The sequence below is a fragment of the Tenrec ecaudatus genome, chromosome 7 (assembly GCF_050624435.1).
Source record: "Tenrec ecaudatus isolate mTenEca1 chromosome 7, mTenEca1.hap1, whole genome shotgun sequence".
Classification (NCBI taxonomy): Eukaryota; Metazoa; Chordata; class Mammalia; order Afrosoricida; family Tenrecidae; genus Tenrec; species Tenrec ecaudatus.
This window is the reverse complement of record NC_134536.1, coordinates 64,448,206-64,468,498: the sequence shown is the minus strand read 5'-3', so window position 1 is coordinate 64,468,498 and position 20,293 is coordinate 64,448,206. Positions and strand designations below refer to the sequence as shown.

The 20,293-nt window shown below is 41.5% G+C and overlaps 1 protein-coding gene and 1 pseudogene across 1 annotated transcript; both read right to left on the bottom strand.

Moving 5' to 3' along the window:
* Positions 1 to 1,415: 1,415 nt before the first annotated feature.
* On the bottom strand, positions 1,416 to 1,839 carry LOC142452785 (small ribosomal subunit protein uS19-like). Its single transcript, XM_075553999.1, has one exon. The coding sequence runs from the start codon at positions 1,833 to 1,835 to the stop codon at positions 1,416 to 1,418; it is 420 nt and encodes a 139-aa protein (XP_075410114.1). The 5' UTR covers positions 1,836 to 1,839.
* A 686-nt stretch (positions 1,840 to 2,525) lies between these two features.
* Positions 2,526 to 3,657, bottom strand: LOC142452385 (squalene synthase pseudogene; annotated as a pseudogene).
* Between the last annotated feature and the right edge of the window lie 16,636 nt (positions 3,658 to 20,293).

Below are 20,293 nucleotides of genomic sequence, written 5' to 3'. Positions count from 1 at the left end.
ATACAATCACCATGGAAAACTAGAAATAAAACCTGTCTTACAATCCAGTAATCCCATTCCTCAGTATATATGATGGAGATCTAACAGATCAAATATACTTGTGCCTTGGCTCTGATCCCTCTGCTTCACCTTCTCCCAAGAACAGAGCTTCAGGAATATTCTGCGGGGGTAGGGGTAGGGGTAGGGATAGGGATAGGGATAAGACTAGGGTATTTTAAACAGACTTTCCATCAGCCATCTGTTTGCCTATCCTTTCAGAGGTCCTTCTTGTTCCCCACGTCCTGGGGCATTTGCAGGTTCTGAAATATAATTCACTTGATTTTTGCCCTACTCTAGACTTTAGATGTCACTTTCCCTGGGGTTCTGCTAAGTCAGTTGCCATTAGTCCAGCTGCTTTCCAGCTTCCAATATTTTCCTCCTGTTTTCTCCTCTCCTATTCTTTGTGCCTTTATTTACCTTTTTGTTTGTCTGTTAATTTTTTAGTAATCAAAATTTTTTATTACAAAAATCTTTGCAAAAAGTTCAGCCTTTACTGGGAGCTGTCTTCTCAAATGGGTTCAAGGACAATCTGTGGCTTCTCTCTGAAAGCTAACCCCCCCTTCAAAAGAGAATATTACACCAGAACGCCCAGTATTGCCTTGTTAGCCTTCATGTGTGGCAAACAGTCAGCATTCTTAGAAACATGGATATATTGCCACTACAGCCTTCCTATAGACGACATTCGAGCCAATAAAGAGGAACAAAGCGATGAGGAAAGGTAGGAATCAAACAGAGAATGTACCTCATTATCCAGTAGGAAATTCACAAGTTCTGCCAAATTAAATGCGTTAAAGATTATAATTCTTTGCAGGTATGACAGGGAAGTTGGGGAGAAATGGGTAGCTAATAACAATGAATATAAGAAAGAGGAAAATGTTCTAAAATTGATTGTGGAGATGTGGCAGTTACATAATATCCTGACAACTTATAAAGGGGTGGAGTCTAGCCTGTCAATCAGGTTGCAGCTTGATGACCTCATTTGGAGGGGCTACAGATATAAATAGCTCACTGTAGTCCAGACAGACACTTTCTGCTTGTCTCCCTGTTAGACCTTCCTGTTGACAAGCCACATGGGGACACAGTGACAGAGCCAGAGTCCTGGAGCTGGAGGAGCCACTTGGAGACCCACGCCAGCAGTGACAGGCTTCCACCGCTACTAGATCCACAAGACTTTCCACCCACTGGCCCGTGATCCTCCTGCATTCGGCATCATTGCGTGTGTTGCATGAGTCTGAAGAGAACTTCATAGATTGGGATCGCACATATGGTCTAATATCAGACTTATGGACTTGATCTGGACTGGGCTGGGATGTTTTCTTTTCTTTTCTTTCTTTTTTTTTTTTTCAGGAGAAGGGAGCCTTTTATTGGCTGAAGGACTACTTGAGGGGGATGAAACGCGATGAGTGAGTGGTCCTGATGCCTGGCCGGCAGTGCTTGACAGGCTTGTAAGTGATGGAGAACTCGCCCAGATAGTGGCCAATCATCTCCGGCTTCATCTCCACCTGGTTGAAGGTCTTCCCGTTGTACACGCCCACCATACTGCCCACCATCTCCGGGAGAATGATCATGTCGCGAAGGTGTGTCTTCACCACCTCCGGCTTCTCCATGGGCGGGGCCTCCTTCGTGGCTTTGCGGAGCTGCTTCCTCCACAGGCCGTGGCTCAGGCGACGCCGCTGCCGAGCGCTGTACAGCTGCATCAGCTGCTCGTAGGACATGCCCAGCAGCTGTCCCAGATCCACGCCGCGATAGTTGAACTTCCGGAAAGTTCGCTTCTTCTTCTGCTCCACCTCCGCCATCTCGTCGGTGCTATGGGAAAGCGGGATGTTTTCTTAATGTATAATTACTCTTTATATAAAGTGCTTTCTTATACACATATCAGTGTATATGAATTTGTTACTCTAGGCAACCCGGACTATCACAGGTGACGATTGTACAGCTCTTCTTAATATGATTGAACTATTTACTGGATTGCGTGCTATATGAATTATACATATAAGTGAAATTGTTTTAAATATATCATCCTACTGAAGACACACATGAAATAAAATCCCATGACAGCCTCATTGCAACTGTCTTACTTAAACTGCAGCCGTGACTGTCCTGCCATCAGCCACAGCTAATGAGCAAAAGTAACCACAGCTCAGAAGTTGCAAGCTGATGAGTATACTGTATCCTTTTTCACTTTCACATTCTCCTCCTTTTAGTTTCGTAAGGGGCTAAACAACCATGTTCTTTTAGGAATGGAAACAGAAGGAAATCTAAAGTAAAGAAATAAATAATAAAAAGAAAACAGGGGACCACAAAGAAGCCAATATCCATCCTGGAAGAAAAGGTAAATCTCACGATAAACTTGGCTTCCAGACAAATTTCAGATCAAGACTTCAGTCTGAACATGGTCTTCTGGGACCTGGGATCGCATGCGCAGATACTATCCATCTCATGATAAACTTGGCTTCTTCTGGGACCTGGGATCAGATGCACAGATACTATCCGCTGAGGGCAGCCAGAAGCATGCAAAGTGAGATATAAATGGGAGAACAGTAGCTTCTAGAGATCAGTTGACAATTGGCACATTTTATCAGAGGACAGGGTTGCCTTGTTTTACTAGAGAAGGGACTGAGTTGGGGATTCAATGACAAATCTCTCCCGTGTGCTGGTCCATTGCAGCTTGGGCAGCTGGTGCAGTGGTGGCAGCCATTGCCAGCATTCCTGCTAGGACCCCTTTGGAAACCTGTTGATTGCTATGACAGGCAGCCAAAGTGGCAGTGACCATTACCTGGGGATGGCACAGCATTTGAAGATACTTTGGTTTCTAAGTCTTGAAAGGTAGGGGATGGCATCTGCCACGTGGTGTAACACATGGGTTAGTAGTTCATTTGGGCACTGGACAGTCAGGTCAATGTTCTCTGTTTTAGTGAAATCACCTAACTTTTTAACATACTTGCTCCACACTTCTCAAAGCCGAAGTTCTCTTCCATCTTGCTGTTCTTCCAGATAATCACGAATAATGTTTTTCTCTGCAGAAACTGTCCCATAGAGTTGGCAAGCTTTGTGTCTTCACCAACCAGAGTCTTCTAATCGTGAAGCCAAGAACAGCCCACAAATGCCAATTCCCACCAGCCCAGCAACATAGTGACAGTACTTGGCCACTCCTGTTGAAAGATCATGTCCTATTCCCAAAACTCTGCCACCCCAAAGCTCATCTTCCAGCAAATGTCACTGTTCATTATTTCTCAGCCAGGATTCTAAACTTAAGACAAAGCACGTGTCAATCCTCCTCCTTTGCCCTCCATGAAGCACCAGTCTGGATCAAAAATTTGAATGTAACAGTTGTGTAACATTGGGACCTTCCCCCCCCACACACACACACACGGATGGCCATATCATCTTCAACAATGTACAGAGCACCAAGAAGCAAATATCATATGTGTACTGCATGACACATTTCCCCATCCAGCCCCTAGAAACTGAGACTGGTTGGATTCAGATACTTGCAGCCAATTTTCCAGCTGCTGGTCAGCGAGTCCTGGGCCATCTTCAGCATCACTTACCTGCTGCCCCCATCTGGAACCACAGCAGGTTGTAGAACGCCTTAAGGTGCCCCAAGCACTTTACAAACTCCACCCTGGTAAAGGGTAGGCGGTGGGGTCTGGACTCAATCCTCACTTCTTTATTTGCCTTTAAAAAAATCCCTTTATAGTCATTTGGGTGGCAGTTCGCAAGGGACAGACCTAAGCAGGCATTCAACTCTCTTAAAATGTCACTCTCCTCTGTGGCTTAACTCACATTTTATTAAAGTCATTAAAATGTGTCTCTTATGCCCCTTGTACTCATAAAATCATAACCTCGTGGAGAGTGTGAACTGTGTCATGTATGCATGTGTGTCATGTGTCATGTTTTCAGAAGTACTACATGATGGCTTACAAATACTTGTCACTTAATACATCTGTTACATTGAATTTATTTAATAGAAATATGTAAATGTTTAAATGCTCTTTTCATTGATACGTGGAAACTTAAACATTTTTATTTTCTAAATTTTTACTGTAAAAAAGTACAGTAGATTAACTTCTAATGGCCATATATGCCTGAAAAGATAATCTGAACACACAGAACTTGTAAATTGTATTGTCCATGCATGACACCTTGCAAAGAACTTCATATGTTCACTGTAGTGGCCAATCACACTTCAAAATCTAAACTCCCCCAAATTATTTTATAGCCTCAATATTAGCAGATATTTTTGAAACAATGAAGTTTAATCATATTAACCTGACAGACTCTCTGACTGTAGATATATATTTCAATATATGTACATTCCTACATAACTAATAAGATCTGAATCTTATTAGCACTTCCAGTTTCTATCAAAATGTTTTACAATAAGTATTTGTTCAACTATGGAATGTGTGAACATATATACAAATATATAATATTTCACCCCCTACCTTTAAGAAGACGTGGTGGCACTGTCAGGTAAGCTTTGGGCTGCTAACCACAAAGTCAGAGGTTCAAACCCACCAGCCACTCCTCAGGAGAAAGATAAGACTCTGTTGCAGTAAAGATTTACAGCCCAGAACTGTCCACAGGGTTTCTATGAAGCTGGAGCTGGAGGGCAGATTTTGGACCTTAGAGTCAATTCGGACTCATAGGACAGAGTAGAACTGTCCTCTAGGGTTTCTTTTCTTTCTTTTTTTAACTGCCATAAGCAGGTCTATCTGTGCCACTTTTCTTTCTTTCTTCTTTTTATGCATTTTATTGGGGGCTTCTACAGCTCTTATAACGATCCATACATCAATTGTATCAAGCATATTTGTGCATATGTTGCCATCATCATTTTCAAAGAATTTTCTCTTGAACCCTTGGTATCAGCTCCTCTTTTTTTCCCTCCCTCCCCACCCCACCCTCGTGAACCCTTGATACATTTGTAAATTATTGTTATTTTCATATCTTACATCACCTGCTGTCTCCCTTACCCACGTTTCTGTTGTTTGTCCCCCTGGAGGGGAAGGGATTAGATACTCATTGTGATCAGTTCCCCCTTCCTCTCCCTTCTCCATCCCATCTTCCCTCTACCCTCATGATATCGCTACTCCTATTACTGTTCCTGAGAAGTTTATCTGTCCTGGATTCTGTGTGTCCAGGGCTCTTATCTATACCAACATACATGCTCTAGTCTAGCTGGATTTAAGATAAAACTGGTTCATGATAGTGGGGGGAGGAAGCATTAAAGAACTAGAGGAATGTTGTGTGTTTCCTTGGCGCTCTACTGCTTCCTGGCTGACTCAGCCCTTTCTTGTGAACCCTCTGTGAGGGCTGTCTACAGATGATTGGCTTTGGGTCTCCACTCTGACCCCCCTCATTCATATCAATTATGATTGGTTCTTTTTTGGGGTCTTCTGATGCCTGATACCTAATCTTGTCTATACCTCATGATCACACAGGCTCCATAGGGTTTCTGAAATCGTGTTTCTTCTGCAGAGCAGCTAGTGAATTTGAACTGACAATCTTGCAGTTAGCAGCCCAATACTCAACCCATTGTACCACCAACGTCCCTTAGGTGTGCCTTAGAAGATCCATGTTATTAGTAACAGAACTCTAATCACAGACTCCATTCCATATGTAACAGGATAACCTTTTCTAGTAAATGCCTGAGAGAAATGTGTCACCTCTTTTAGTTATGATCCTCAGTGGCTTGCCAGACATCAGACCGATGGTTCTTGCATAAATCTATAAATGGTCTTCCGTGATGTCATCACTTCCATGATATGGTCAACCAGTGAGGTACAAGGGGAGTTTCTGTGGGGTGAGCCCCACATTTAATATACTGTATATACTCGAGTATAGATGGACCCAAATATCAGCCAAGGCACTTAATTTTACCACAAAAACTTCATTTAAAAATGTGCTGAAAAACTCAGCTTTTACATGAGTATATACGTATACGAATGTTTTAGCAAAGCCATTGGCTTTTGGGGGGTCTTTCATCTGGCTAGTCATCCTCTGACCTCTGGTTCTTAGGAGCCGAGCCAGCAGCCTCCCATCTCACCTGCCAGTTTGGGGAGTTATTGACTCCTGAAGCCCTGTGCACGAGCCAGCCTCCTGTCTACTTGCCTGTCTTCAGTTCATCAACCCCCTGGAAGTAGGTGAGTGAGAAGCAGTCTTCAGTCTGAATCCCGACCCCATGGACTTGGTGTGGTCAGCCTCCAGGATGGTGTGAGCAGTTTCTGAGCACATATGGGCGTGTGCACTCGCTGGATTTGCTTCACTGCGTTTGCTCTTCTAGAGCGGCCAGCCTGAAGCAATACCTCAGTTGTGAATAGCAAAACACGTGCATTCTTTTGTAAGTACTGCTCTTTGTCCCCCCAACACTGAAAACCAAACCCACTGTCACTGGGTCTATTCCGACTCATAATCATGCTATGAGATTAATTGTCCTGAGCTCGTTAATGACCACATGTGGATTTCATGTATTTCTTGACAGTTGCCAAGTGTGTTTCATTATTTATTGCCCGTGTAAATCCCTGAAATATACAGACGTCTAGAGAAATCAACAAGATGTCATTTAGGTATAGTATCCCTTTGGTTTTTAATATATCCATTTTTTTACTATCTTTGTAAGTAAGTCAGAGTCAGCTGTGTACCCGGCAACAGAAGTAGAAGGAAGCAAATGTTGGAAACTGTGACTGGCCGTGCCCAGAGAAGTGGGTAGTCTTTGATTTACGTCTGGCAGCGTCTGGAGCAAGGACCCTTGTTATTCCCCTCCACAATGCTCGCTTGAAGACAGGGCAAAGGATAAAATGTTCGCTTCTTTAGTAAGCTAGTTTAGCTCCTTTTTGATCCTAATTCTGCCCAATTGCTCTATTCAAGTAAAGTCACTTAATCTCCCCTGTTCTAATTGATATTTTAATTATCTAGTTATTTCCAGCTGCGTCCACCCTAGCTTTTTGTGAAGAATGGAGAGCTATGCTTTTTGTACTCGAATGATAAAATTATTGATGTGGTCATTTATTTCCCCTCTTTCTTCTCAAGGTAGAGAAAGAAATTACCCACCAAAAAGGTATTCTGCTTCCTAAGTACCACATAGGAAACATTTGCTTAACAGTTCCCTTTCATACATACATACATACATACATACATACATACATACATACATACATACAGGATCCCTGGTATTACAATGGTTAGTTGTCAGCAGCCAACCAAAAGGGAGGTTGTCTGAAGCCACCCATCACTCCATGGGAGAAAAGGCCAGGTGATCTGTAAAGATGACAGGGAAGGAAACCACATGGGGCTCTTCTCCATCCTAGAAGGTGACTATAAGTTGTAATGGACCCAAAGGTACACAAAGGTTTCGATAAAGCTTGGCTTTAGGCTTAAGCCCAGACCTCATTTTGACTCTCTGGGCCCCTTGATCATATTCCTAGGCCTTCAGAGACTGGATTCTCTGTGCATTCCCAGATCATTGCAGGCTGATCTGAAAGGCGGTCATGTGGCTGGGAGACTAGCCAAGAAGTTTCCATCAGACAGCCTGTCTATTGGATCTCTTTTTCTGTAGAGAAACAGAACCAACCCAAATGAAGTTGAACAGAAAGTGAAGCACATACGGATAAAAGCAAAGGGCAAGAACACAGCCAGGTGTCAGCGACAGTCGGAATTTGCACCATTCTTGTTGTCTCTATTCCATCTCTTTAATTTTGGCCAGTCTTCGTGGAAGAAGAGATAGCTGCACCGACCTCATTCTCTACATCCGCAGCAATAAAGATGCCAATCCAGCATCCAATCCAGACATAGCCAGGGCTCTTACTCCAGGTTTCAAATGTTCCAGAAGAGCCACTGAGTAGCCAAGACAGAAGTTGGGGGTTGAGGTAGTTAGTTTATTGTGCCAACCTGGCTGATAGACACATGTGGGGTTAATTGAAGGATGGAGGGATAAATGGCTCTGTGAGCCTCTCCTTTCTAGTTCTCCGGTCTCTTGTTTTGTGATGGCTGCACCAGGGTGCAGCTGCCTTAGCAGTTCCCTGCTTCAGCTTGCAAGGCTGACTTCCTGCAAGACATCCCCAAGGAGAAGCCACATGGACTTACCCCAATGCAGCTCTGGGTGCGGGAGCACCTGTGTGGAGATCCCTGCCAGCACTGAGATTCTTACATATTCACTGATTTGGCTTTCCTCCTGCAGTTGGCATCATTGCGTCTGTTTTGTGAGACAGAGGAGGACTTTGTGGATTAGCATTGGGCATATGGGTTAATGTTGGACTTGTGGGCTTGGGCAACGCTGGGTTGGGATGTTTTCTTGATGCGCACTTACCCTTTATATAAAACTCTCTCTTATACGTGGGTTTCTGTGGATTTGTTTCTCTAAAGCTCCCAGACTAGCACAGGGGTCATGGCTATAACTGCTGCCAAGCAGCCATCCTGTGACGAGTGGCTGAGGGGGGTCAGAGACACTTACGGAGAAGGCAGCTGGTGGCTCGGTTTCTAATAACTATCCACTGTCAGGCCCTTCTCTTCCTTCCTAATGAAAATTTGATCTCTAGAGACCATGCAGGGAAAGGGACTAGGATGACTAAACTAGGTAAAGAAGGAAGAATTCTGAGGCCCTGTGACCTTTAGAGGAGCCCTGGTTGCATTGTGGTTACTCCTTGCACTGCTAATTGAAAGGTCAGCAGTTCAAAACAACCAGCCACTCTGCAGGAGAAAGATGGGGCTTTCTACTCCCATTAATAGTTGCAGCCTCGGAAAAAAAAAAAATAGTTGCAGCCTCGGAAACCCACAAGGGGAATTCGGCCCTGTCCTATAGGGTCACTGTGAGTCAGAATCAACTTGATGGCAGTAATTTAGGTTTGGGAAGAGTTGGCCTTTACACCCCATCACTTCAAATCATAGGTATAATTATTTTAAATATAGCTCATTATTGGGGTCATTCTTAGACAAAGATACATAATTGTGGCAAATAGATTCCTGGATTGTAAGCCATCTTCCAAGGGATATTGAATATCCACATCAACTTTGCACAGATTCAGTTGAATTATTATTGTGCCTAAAATGACATGCTGTACGGGCCATGTCTCAGCTGTTTCCAACCTGGAAGCCAGTGTGTCCGAGCCTGAGATTCCTGCTCATCAGTGGGTCCATGGAGGGGGGAAAAAAATCATTGTTTTAAGTATCAACCGACACATGTACTCAAAATCAATCTACTTGTGACAGACAGATCACCCCACATGTTCTTCTTTGTGAAACTATAAACAGGGGCAAGAAGAACAAGAAGGGGCACGCTTTAAGGGATGTGAGGTTTCTGGCAACTCAATGGTTAAACTGCTAACTGAAAAACTGCTGGTTGTGCCCACCAACTGCTCTGCAAGAGAAAGGTGCAGCCTGCGGTAAGGAGGTCCAGGCATTCCACACTGCGCTGTAGGGTCCCTACCAGTCAGACCCCAGTAAGGTCTTTTCACCCTTCCATGCTGGAGCAGGATGTTCTTTGTGAAGCAAATGTAGAAACTATCTCCCTTTGTTCCGGGAAGCATCTGGGAGTCTTTCTTCCTGAGAGAAAATGAGCTTTTTTGGTGGATACATGATAAGGAAGAGGTTCAAGGTAATAAGCAATCATGCTATTTTGGAAAGTCCCATCTCAAATTAAGTTTACATATGGTAGCTTTTCCAGGAGGGTGAGCTGCAACATGTGAGCAATTTAAAGATGTAACATTTCATTTACAGGTTCAGAGTAGCTTTCAATCCCCTTGGTAGTCAGCTTCTAATTAAATCATAATTGTACCATTCATTATGAATGAAAAGACCAAAAAAAGAAAGAAAAAGAACCCTGTTCTACTGGGTTTTTCAAGAGAGGAAATCAAGGTGATCCTCATAAAACAGAAAATCCATAGACAAGGAATAAAACTACATGGAAATGATCCTAATCATGAAAAATACCTGAAATTGGAATTCATATAATTATAAAATAATAAGTAGAAAATTTTTGATTTATGAATGACTTAAATATATGTGATTAGGCACAATAAATCACCAGAATGCATGAGGAGGCCTAAGGAGGTAGCAAATGCAATAAAAAAATGATGCATACAATAATTTTAAAAGTTTTTTTCGATGTTAAGGTCAAAGCCCTAATAGCCATTTTAAGTACATAAAAAAGATACACCGAAAGATAGTTTATTATTTCATACAGTTATACTTAAATAAGAACAACAGAGGTATACAAAATTAGATGATAAGTTTTAAAATATCAATGAAAATGTTAAATAATGCCTGATAAAAAAACAATAAAATTAAGATATTTCCATATTGCTTCTCGATTGGCATCCTCACTTTCAGTATTCTTTGCATTGACCTGAACACCAATGGCTGTGTGATTTATCCTTAAGCATCTTTTCACTGTCAGACTGGGATCCCTTTCTTTGAGAGCGGGCCATTAGAGGACAGTCATTGTGTCTGATGTCTTAGAAACCGTGAGGCAGCTTCTCTTCTTTGAATATATTATGTTGATCCTTGGAAAGCCCCTCTCCACCTCTGCTGAACTTACAACAATTGTTCTACAATATTTTTAGCTCTTTGAACACTTTCAGGAATTGCATAATTCACTCATAATAATGCATGAGAATTTTGGGTGTAAACAAAATTGAAGCAAATGACAGCATGTCACCCTCTGGTTGTTTGCCATTTTTCTTTTTATAGTCTAGGTTTGTTTACTGAAATGACAAATGAAAGGGAATAAGCATGTAGCATTTCATCAAATGTATGAGTTTCATGAAATGAAGAAATAAATATTTATTAGAAATAAATAAATATTCTGTCTAATTTGTTATACCTTTGGATAGAATGAACATTACTGTGGGCACTTAGAATATACTGTTGTGAAGATGAATTTTAAAAAATAATAAGGAATGTCAATTTGTCATTTCCACATGGGGCTGTTGCCCAGCCAACCTTAGAGAGAACCCTGATTACAAGTACCATTTTCACAACCAGTTCACTAAAGTCAACAAAGAGTCACGTATCACTCTGCCCAACAGGTGCAATCTGGCTGAACCCCACCACTGGAAAAAGTATTAAGAAGCCCCATTACTGCTTTCTTAAGGGAGGGAAATCTGCCTGAACGGAATAATTGCTACACATATTTGTTACGCCTCATTGGCACGTACTCATGTAGTTTATATTTTAAGCTTCTTATAAAGTAATTTTTAATAATAAATTACCCTTCCATTATTAATTCTCCTTGCCTATAAACTCATCATTCCTGAAACCTAATGATTTTGTATTTAGAAATTTTTAGTATATATAAATCATTTTATTGGGGGCTCTTACAACTCTTACAGCATTCCATACATCAATTGTATCAAGCATATTTGTACATATGTTGCCATCATTATTTTCTAAACATTTACTTTCTATCTGAGTCCTTAGTATCAGCTTCTCTTTTTTCCCTCCCTCGCCCCTCTCACCCTCGTGACCCCTTTATAAATTATAAATTATTACTGTTTTCATGCCTTACACCCACCGTTGCTGTCTCCCTTCACTCACACTTCTGTTGTTCATTCCCCTGAGGGGCGGGATTATGCATCAATCATTGCGATCAGTTCCCCCTTCCTTCCCTCCTACCCCACCTTCTTCTTACTCTCCCGTTACCGATACTCCCATTTCTGTTCCTGAGAGGTTTACCTGTCCTGGATTCCGTGTGTCCTGAGCTCTTACCTGTACCAGTGTACACCCTCTGGTCTAACCAGAATTGAAAGGCAGGACTGGGTTCATGATAGTGGAGGGTGAGGAAGCCTTAAAGAATCAGAAGAACATTGTGTGCTTCATCGGTGCTATACTTCACCCTGTTTTTACTCATCCCTTCCTTGTGACCCTTCTGTGAGGGGATGTCCTATGGTCTACAGAAGAGTTTTGGGTCTCTGACCTCCCCCCATTCTCAACAATATGATTTTGTTTTCATTTGGGGTCTTCTGGTACTTGTTATCTGAACCCATCAAGACATCATGATCACACAGACTGGTGTGTTTCTTCCGTGCAGGCTTGTTGCTTCTCTGCTAGATGGCCACTAGTTTATCTTCAAGCCGTTAAGACCCCAGACACTATATCTTTTGATAGCTAAGAGCCATCTGCTTTCTTCACCACATTTGTTTATGCACCCACTTTGTCTTCAGCGATCATGTTGGGAGGATGAGCATCACAGAATACCAAGTTGTTAGAACAAAGTGTTCTTGCATTTAGCGAGGGTTTGAGCAGAGGCCCAAAGTCTGTCCACTTCCTCGATGTATTGCCATATAAATATATGTGCATAGGATAATTCCTTTATTTTTATGAATTAATATATTGACATAAGTGCACACCTAGGTTGATGCCTCTATCCCTAGCTGTGCTTTCCAGATCTTTCCTCTGTTTCCTTGTGCCTTCCTCCTGCCCCACCATCACACTCATCCTTCTTCTGCCTCTTAGTAATTCCTCTCAGGTGGGTTGCTATTGCTCCAAAACCTCCGGGATCTCTACATCCTCTTCCTTGTTGCTTTTAATTCCCTAGCTGTTCCCCTGTCTATGGCTTTGTTTGCTCACTGCCTCCCCACCACCTTAGGTCCCTCCGGAACCTTTGGTCCATTGCTTTCTCCACAGGCTTGCTTCCCATGCCTATATTATATTGGGAGGCAAAACAATGACAGAGACAAAACAAAAAGAAAACAAGTGATTGAATAAAAAGAGTAAAAAACAAAACCAAAAAAGGGGGAGGGGAGAACCTAGAAAAATTTTTAAAAGAAAGAAAAAACATACATAATTCCAGGTCTGTCTGCTGACCTTTATGACTATGTCCCCACTGGTCCTGGGGGGTTCCGGGACCTGCTTCTCCTAGCCTGAAGTCTGTTTGGGGGGCTCCTCATGGGTTTTGTGGCTTGGCTTTGCTCCTGTTGCTGGTCTGTTATGTTAGCCATATGTGCCCAGTATTGTCCTCTGTCAAGGTACGCTCCAGGGAGGCGCTATTGTATTTAGATTCTTTGAAACCATGTTTCTCCATCTTACTTTTCTTCTGTATTTTATTAATCTTTTTAAAATGGCTTTACTGTCACTTCACCCACATATCACACAATTCAATAGTTTAATCATATCAAGTTCTTCATCTTTGTCTCCTTCCCTCCTCCTTCTCCGCCTTTTCCTCCTCCCCTTTCTTCTTCTTTTAACTTCCAGTGGATGTCAAGAATCTCCATGTGATGCTACATAATAAGAGTGACAGTATGAGGGTCAGTCAAAAAATACTGCCCCTAGGGTTTCCGTACATGCACACACAGGTTTATTCCAAACCAATGTGTTTAAACGTGTCTCTGAGATTAGAGAGTGGCTGCAGACAAGTTCTCTCAGCAAGAAGTTGTCTTACTCTCTTTAGGATGCCTTCACACAGAGATCCAATACAAACAGTGACCTCTGGAGGATCTGCTGGGACAGTTACATTCTGGGCCAGGTAGGGAAGACAGGTCAGAAGGCTATGGCAACTGTTTCCTTTTTTATTCCAAAGACCACAAAGCTTATTATGAGGCAGTTTCCAGAAAGGTGAAAACTACATTGATGAGAAAAAGGCCAGGTTTCACTGGAAAAAAATTTTTTTTTCATCATGACAAGGCTGTCGTGGGAGAAGTTCCTTAGGAACCCTTACCTCACTAACCTACAACTCTGCCTTGCCTCTTCGGATTCCTTTATTGCTCCCAAAATTCAACGAGCATTTTTTAAAAAGACACAATTTGAGTCCAAAATTGCCTTTTTGATGTGGTCTGAATCAGAGAGGGCCGATTTAGTTGCAGAAATGTTAAAAAGATGAAAACATCTCCTTCAGAAATGTGCATATGGAGGATATGCCAAGGAACACTAGCTTCACATTTTGATATTTTTTATTTTCTAATCAAAGATTTCTATGATTTTTTTCACATTTCTTTTTGCTTACCCTCATATTTGGTATTATCTTTTAAAGAGATTACTATAGTTTTTACCATTTCTTATATATATATTTTTTAAGATTTTGTATTTCTAAAAAAATAAAAGATTTTGCATTTGTGTTCATGAATGAGATTATCTAAAATTTTATTTTATCGTTCTCTGGTTTGTGTATCAAGTTTCATTTAGCTTCATAAAATTGTTTGATAATTTTCTCTTTTTTACTCCTTAGAACAATTTGTACAAGATTTTTCTGCCCCACCCTCCACACCCCAGAAAATTAATAAAACTCACCAAGGCCTAATAACTTTTAATGGGAGAGTTATAAACTAAAATTTTACAGTTAACAGTTCTTGTTTTATTCAGGTTTTTTTTGTTGCTGTTGCTGCTTTTCCTTGATTGAGTTGTTGGCACTTTTTATTTTCCTGGAAAATTGACTTTTAGTTAACGTACTGGCGATAAAGTGTGAGGCTGAAGACGACTGTGCCTTTTCCTCAGCACTGAGAGGCGGGTCCTGCATGCTCCCCACTCTGGACCCTGAGGTCCCCCTCAGACAGGGTCTTCTTCCTGCTGTGCCCACTTCTTAGACTCAAGGATCCTCACTTCCCCACCTCCAAGTCCAAGACCCAGTCTGCTACCTGCCCATCCCTTTGTTCCCTTGTGAGTTTGCTATAACTGGGCCTGCCTTAGTCTCCATTAAGACTTCCTATAAAAAATTTTTTTTAAGACTGCCTATAACTGGGCCTGCCTCCATTCAGTCCTTAAATCTGAAGATGATGGGAAGAAAAGACATCACTTTAAAGACTAAAGTGTACCTGAACCACACCATGCTATTTTTAATCACCTCGTTTGTAGGTGAGTGTTGGGAAAATTAAGGAAGCCCAAAAAAGAATTTAGGACTTTGGATTATGGTGTTGATAAAGAACATGGACTATACCATAGACTGCCAGATGAAAGAACAAATTTGTCTTGGAAAAAGGAAAGCCAGACTACTCCTTTGAAGTCAGGATGGTGAGATGTCAGCGCCCATACTTTGGACATGTTGTCAGCAGGGGCCAGTGGAAGGGCCTCGTGCTTAGTAAAGTGGAGAAACAATGAAGAAGAAGCCCTTCAACGAGATGGAGTAACATCACAGCTGCAACAATAGGTTCAAAGGGCAGCACTTGTAAGGGTGATGCTGGGCTGGGCAGTGTTGTCTTCTGTTGCTCACGGGGTTGCTATGAACCAGATACCAACTCTGTAGCACCTAATGAAAATTGTTCTGTATAATCCTTTAAAGGTGGATACATTGCACTACCCACTTTCAAAGCTTTAGAACTCTACCGAACAAAGTAGTACTTACGCAATTTCATGTCAACTTGATAAATAAGTGTAAGGGTGGAGTCTAGCCTGTCAATCAGGTCACAGCCTGATGATGACTCCTTATGAGCATGGCCTTCTCATGAGAATTCTGGGAACTGCCTCTCTCTCTCTCTCTCTCTGCCTTCATCTTCCTATTGACAAGCCACACAGAGACTTGCTGAGTCCTGAGAGCTTCCCTCTCTCTGATTCACTCTCCTGTTGCTGAGACACTCGGAGAGCTGGAGAAGCCACATGGAGACTAACACCTGCACTGAGATACTTCCACCACCATTGGATCCACAAGACCTCTCACCCACCATCCTGTGATCTTCCAGCATTCTGCATCATGGCATGTGGCGTGTGAGCCTGAAGAGAGATTTATGGACTAGTATCAGACTCATGGGCTAATATCAGACTAGGGACCTGATCTGGACTGGGCTAGGATGTTTTCTCAATATACAATCGCTCTTTGATATAAAGCTTTCTTACACATATATGAGGGCCCCTGGTTTTGTCTCTCTTGTCAACCCGGCCTAACACACTCAATGTAGGCAAATGTTTTTAAAAATCATTTGGGAAGTTGGAAGGTCTCAAAAAGGAAGATGGACTCTAACTGTAGCCTATGAACAACCTCACTGAAGGGGTTGGAGAAAAATGATTATGTCCAAATCATTTTGAACATAAGTAAAGTCGGAATGACTGAAAGTGTAAGAAACTTCATGTAAGTGAGTTGTACATTACTCCTATAACACAGAGAAATCTATTAAAAGCATTGTCACTGAGTTGATTCTGGCTCATAACCACCCTACACAGGACAGAGTAGAATGTCTCCATGGGGCCTCCGAAGCCATAATGTCTTCAGGAGCAGACTGCCATATCTTACTTCATCAGAGCTGTTGGTGGATTTGAATCTTCTCAAGCTGTTTTACTAGCTTTAACCACTGAGCCACCAGAGATGTTCCGCGAACAACCAGGTTAACAATTCTGACACTACTATACATGCATACTGGAATTCAGCAATTAAGTAAATGGATTACAGATGGTAAGCACTAGATTTCTCACTACTGGAGTGGGACATTAAAGATAAGCCAACGGAAGATACTGGAATGGATTAGAATTTGACACATGGGCATGAACTAGTTGCTGTCAAGTTTATTCTGGCTTATGGCAGCCCTATGTATGTCAGAGCTGAACTGTGAGCCATAGGATTTCCATGACTGTGGCCCAATTAGCCCTTGCCTCAAGTTACTTCCAGGTAGATTTGAACAGCCAACAGCTGCGTAGTAAACTGTATGCACCACAAGGGACCCCTTCATCTTAGCCTAAAGGCCTCCAAAAAGCACACCTGGGAGAAACACTTATGCTCAGGTGGTTTATATAGGAGGTGATTCAGGGTGTATTAGCTTCCTTGTGCTGCTTAACAAATTATGACAAACCTGAACCCTTACAACAATAAGAATTTATTATCTCATAGGCCAGAACTATAAGACAGTTATAAGCTATTATTGTGACACAGGTTCACAACACATGAATATTGCATGTATCAGAATGGTCACTTCTCTTTTTATGTTGTTAGGTGTCATTGAATCAGTTTTAACCATTGCAATCCTATGTACAACAGAATAAAACACTGCTCATCCCTGTACCAGCCTCGCAATTATTGCTATGCTTGAACTCACTGTTACGGCCACCGGGTCAATCCATCTCCTTAAGGGCCTTCCTCTCTCTCACTGCCCCACTACTATATCAAGCATGATGTCCTTCTCCAGGAACTGGTCTCTGCTAACAACATGTCCAAAGTACATGAGATGAAGTCTCACTATCCTTGCCTCTAAGGAGCACTCTGGCCATTCTTCTTCCAAGACAGATTTGTTTGTCTTTTTAGCAGTCCATGGTACTTTCAATATTCTTTGCCAATTATAGTTCAAATGCATCACTTCTCCTACAGTCTTCCTTATTCAATATCAGCTTTCACATGCATATGTGGCAATGGAAAGGTGCACCTTAGTCCTCAAAGTAACATCCTTGCTTTTCTTTACTCTAAAGAGATCTTATGCAACATATTTAATCAATGCAACAGTTTCATCTCTTGACTGCTGCTTCCATGAGCATTGTTTGTGAATACAAGCAAGATGAAATCCTTGACAATTTCAACCTTTTCTCTATTTATCATAATGTTAACTGTGGGTTCAGTTGTGAGGATATGGCTCTTCTTTACATTGAATTGTAATCCATACTGATGTCTGCAATCCCTGATCTTCATCATCAGGTACTTCAAGTCCTCCATACTTTCAGCAAGCAAGACTATTTCATCTGCATACCATAAGTTGTTAATAAACCTTCCTCCAATTCTGATGCCACACTCTTCTTCATATAATCCAGCTTCTCTGATGCTTTGCCCAGTAGAAAGATTGAATGAGTATGGAGAGAGGATGTAACCCTGACACGCACCTTTCCTCATTGTAAACCATGTTCACTTGTTCTGTTTGCACAACTGCCTCTTGATCCATGTACAAGTTCTGCATGAGCACAGTGCAGTGTTCTGGAATTCCCATTCTTCTCAAGGCTGTCCATAGTTTGTTATGATCCTTGGCATAGTCAAAACACAAGTAAACATCTTCCTGGTGTTCTCTTCTCTCGGCCAAGATCCATGAAGTCAGAATATCAGCAATGGTCTCTCTTGTTCCATGTCCTCTTCTGAATCCAGCCCGAACCTCTGGCAGATCCCTATCAATGTACAGCTGCAACTGATGATGGATGATTTTCAGCAAAACTTTATTTGCATGCAATATTGTTCTATAGTTTGAAATTCTACTGGGTCACCTTTCTTTGGAAAGGGTACAAATAAGGATCTCTTCCAGTCCGTTGGCCAAGTAACTTCGTCCAAATATCCCTGAATAGATGGTCTGAGTACTGCCAGTGCTTCATCAGCTTGTTAAAACATTTCATTGGGCATTCCATCCATTTCTGGAGCCTTGTTTTTTTGCTAATGCTTTCAACGAAGCTTGAACTTCTTCCTTCAGTAGCATTGGCTCTTGTTCATAAGCTACTTCCTGAAATGGTTGAGTGTTGGTCACGTCTTTTTGGTTCAGTGACTGTTTATTCTTTCCATCCTCTTTTGATGCTTACCACATCATCCAATATTGTACCCATAGTCATTTCTCTTTAGGACTGAGTAATATTTCATTGTATGTACACACCACATTTTCTTTTTTTCACTCATCTATTGATGTATGCTTAGTTTATTTCCACCTTTCGGTTACATTGATTAATTCTTCAATGAACACCGATGTACAATAATCTACTTAAGATGCTTCTTTTAAATTACGGGAGTATATATGAATGGGATATGCTGAGCCGTGTGCTAATTCTATGTTAACTTTGAGGAACCACCAAAATGTTTTCCACAATAGCAGCTGCACCATTTTATACTACTGCCAGCAAAACACAAAAGTTCTAATGTCTCCACATTCTTGCCAACACTTGCTACTTTCTCCGTTTCTAGCAATACCCATCCTAGTAAAGGGAGGAGCTCTGTTGGAAGGTCATCAATTTGAGCCTGCCAGCCAGCCACTCCAAGAAAGAAAGAAGAATTGGTCTGCTTTCATAAAGATTAACAGCCTGAGAAACCATATGGAGTCCTACTCTGTCCTATAGAGAAGCTGTGAGTCTGACTTGATTCAAAAGCCGGGGTGAGCATGGGGATGAAGTGATATCTCATTGTGGTTTTGATTGGCATTTCCCCAATGACTAATAATGAGCATTGTTCCATGTGGTTATTGGCCATGATCTTACATCTTCTTTGGAGAAATGACTATTCAAATCCTTTGCTCCTTTGTCTTTTTGTTGTTGAATTTTATGTATATCTGAGTATTAAACCCTTATCAAATATGAAATCCAAATCTTGTCTTCCATTCTGTATGTTGTCTCTTCATTACTTCCTTGTTAAAGTCCTTTGATGCAAGAAAGCTTTTAAATTTTGATGAATCACAATGTATCTATTCTTTTATTGATTATACTTCTGGCGTCATATCTAATGATCCATTTCCCAAGGCAAAGTCTTGAAGTTTTACTTCTGTGTTTTCCGCAAAAAGTTTTATGTTGGGGGCTTTTTGTTTTAGTTTTTATATTTAGATCACTGATCCATCTTGAGTTAAGTTTCATAGTGTGAAGGATGGGTCCAACTTCATTCTTTTGCATGGAATCTTTGGAATCTGCACCATTTGTTGACTAGACCATTCTTTTTGCCATTGAATGACCTTGACATACTGGTAGAAAATCAATTAGCCTTACAAATATTGGTTTTCACCACTTACCTGTCTGTGTGTGCTCCTGGGGTAGTTTTCCTGTTCCTGTGGTACTGGAAGCTTATGCCATCACGCGTATTTCAAATACCGCCAGATCACTCATCCATGGTTGATAAATTTCAGTGGAACTTCCAAATTAAGATGGATCAGAAAGAAGGAACCGGTGGCCCACTTCTGAAAAGTTAGCTGCCGAAAATCTTATGAATAGCAGTGGAACACTACTGCAGTTCCAGGATATGAGCCTCGGAGTTGTCAAAGTATGCCTGGGAAAAATCTGCATCCTCAAAGCAGAGTCAACTGTACCGATATGGATGAAGCAAAGCTTTCAGGACCTTCATTTTCTGCATGGCTTGACTCAAGATGAGGAGAAACAGTTGCAAAATGAGGAGAAACAGATAATAATAAATTACTAGGTGTTAGAACAGTGGTTCTCAACCTTCCTTATGCCGCAACCCTTTAACACAGTTCCTCATGTGGTGGTGATGCCCCCAAACATAAAATTATTTTCGTTGCTGCTTCATAACTGTAATGTTGCTACTGTTATGAATCGTAACGTAAATATCTGATATGCAGGATATATTTTCATTGTTACAAATTAAACATAATGAAAGCATAATCATTCATCACAAAGCCAGTATGTAATTATATTTATTGTGAAATATTTACTTCTAATTACAAAT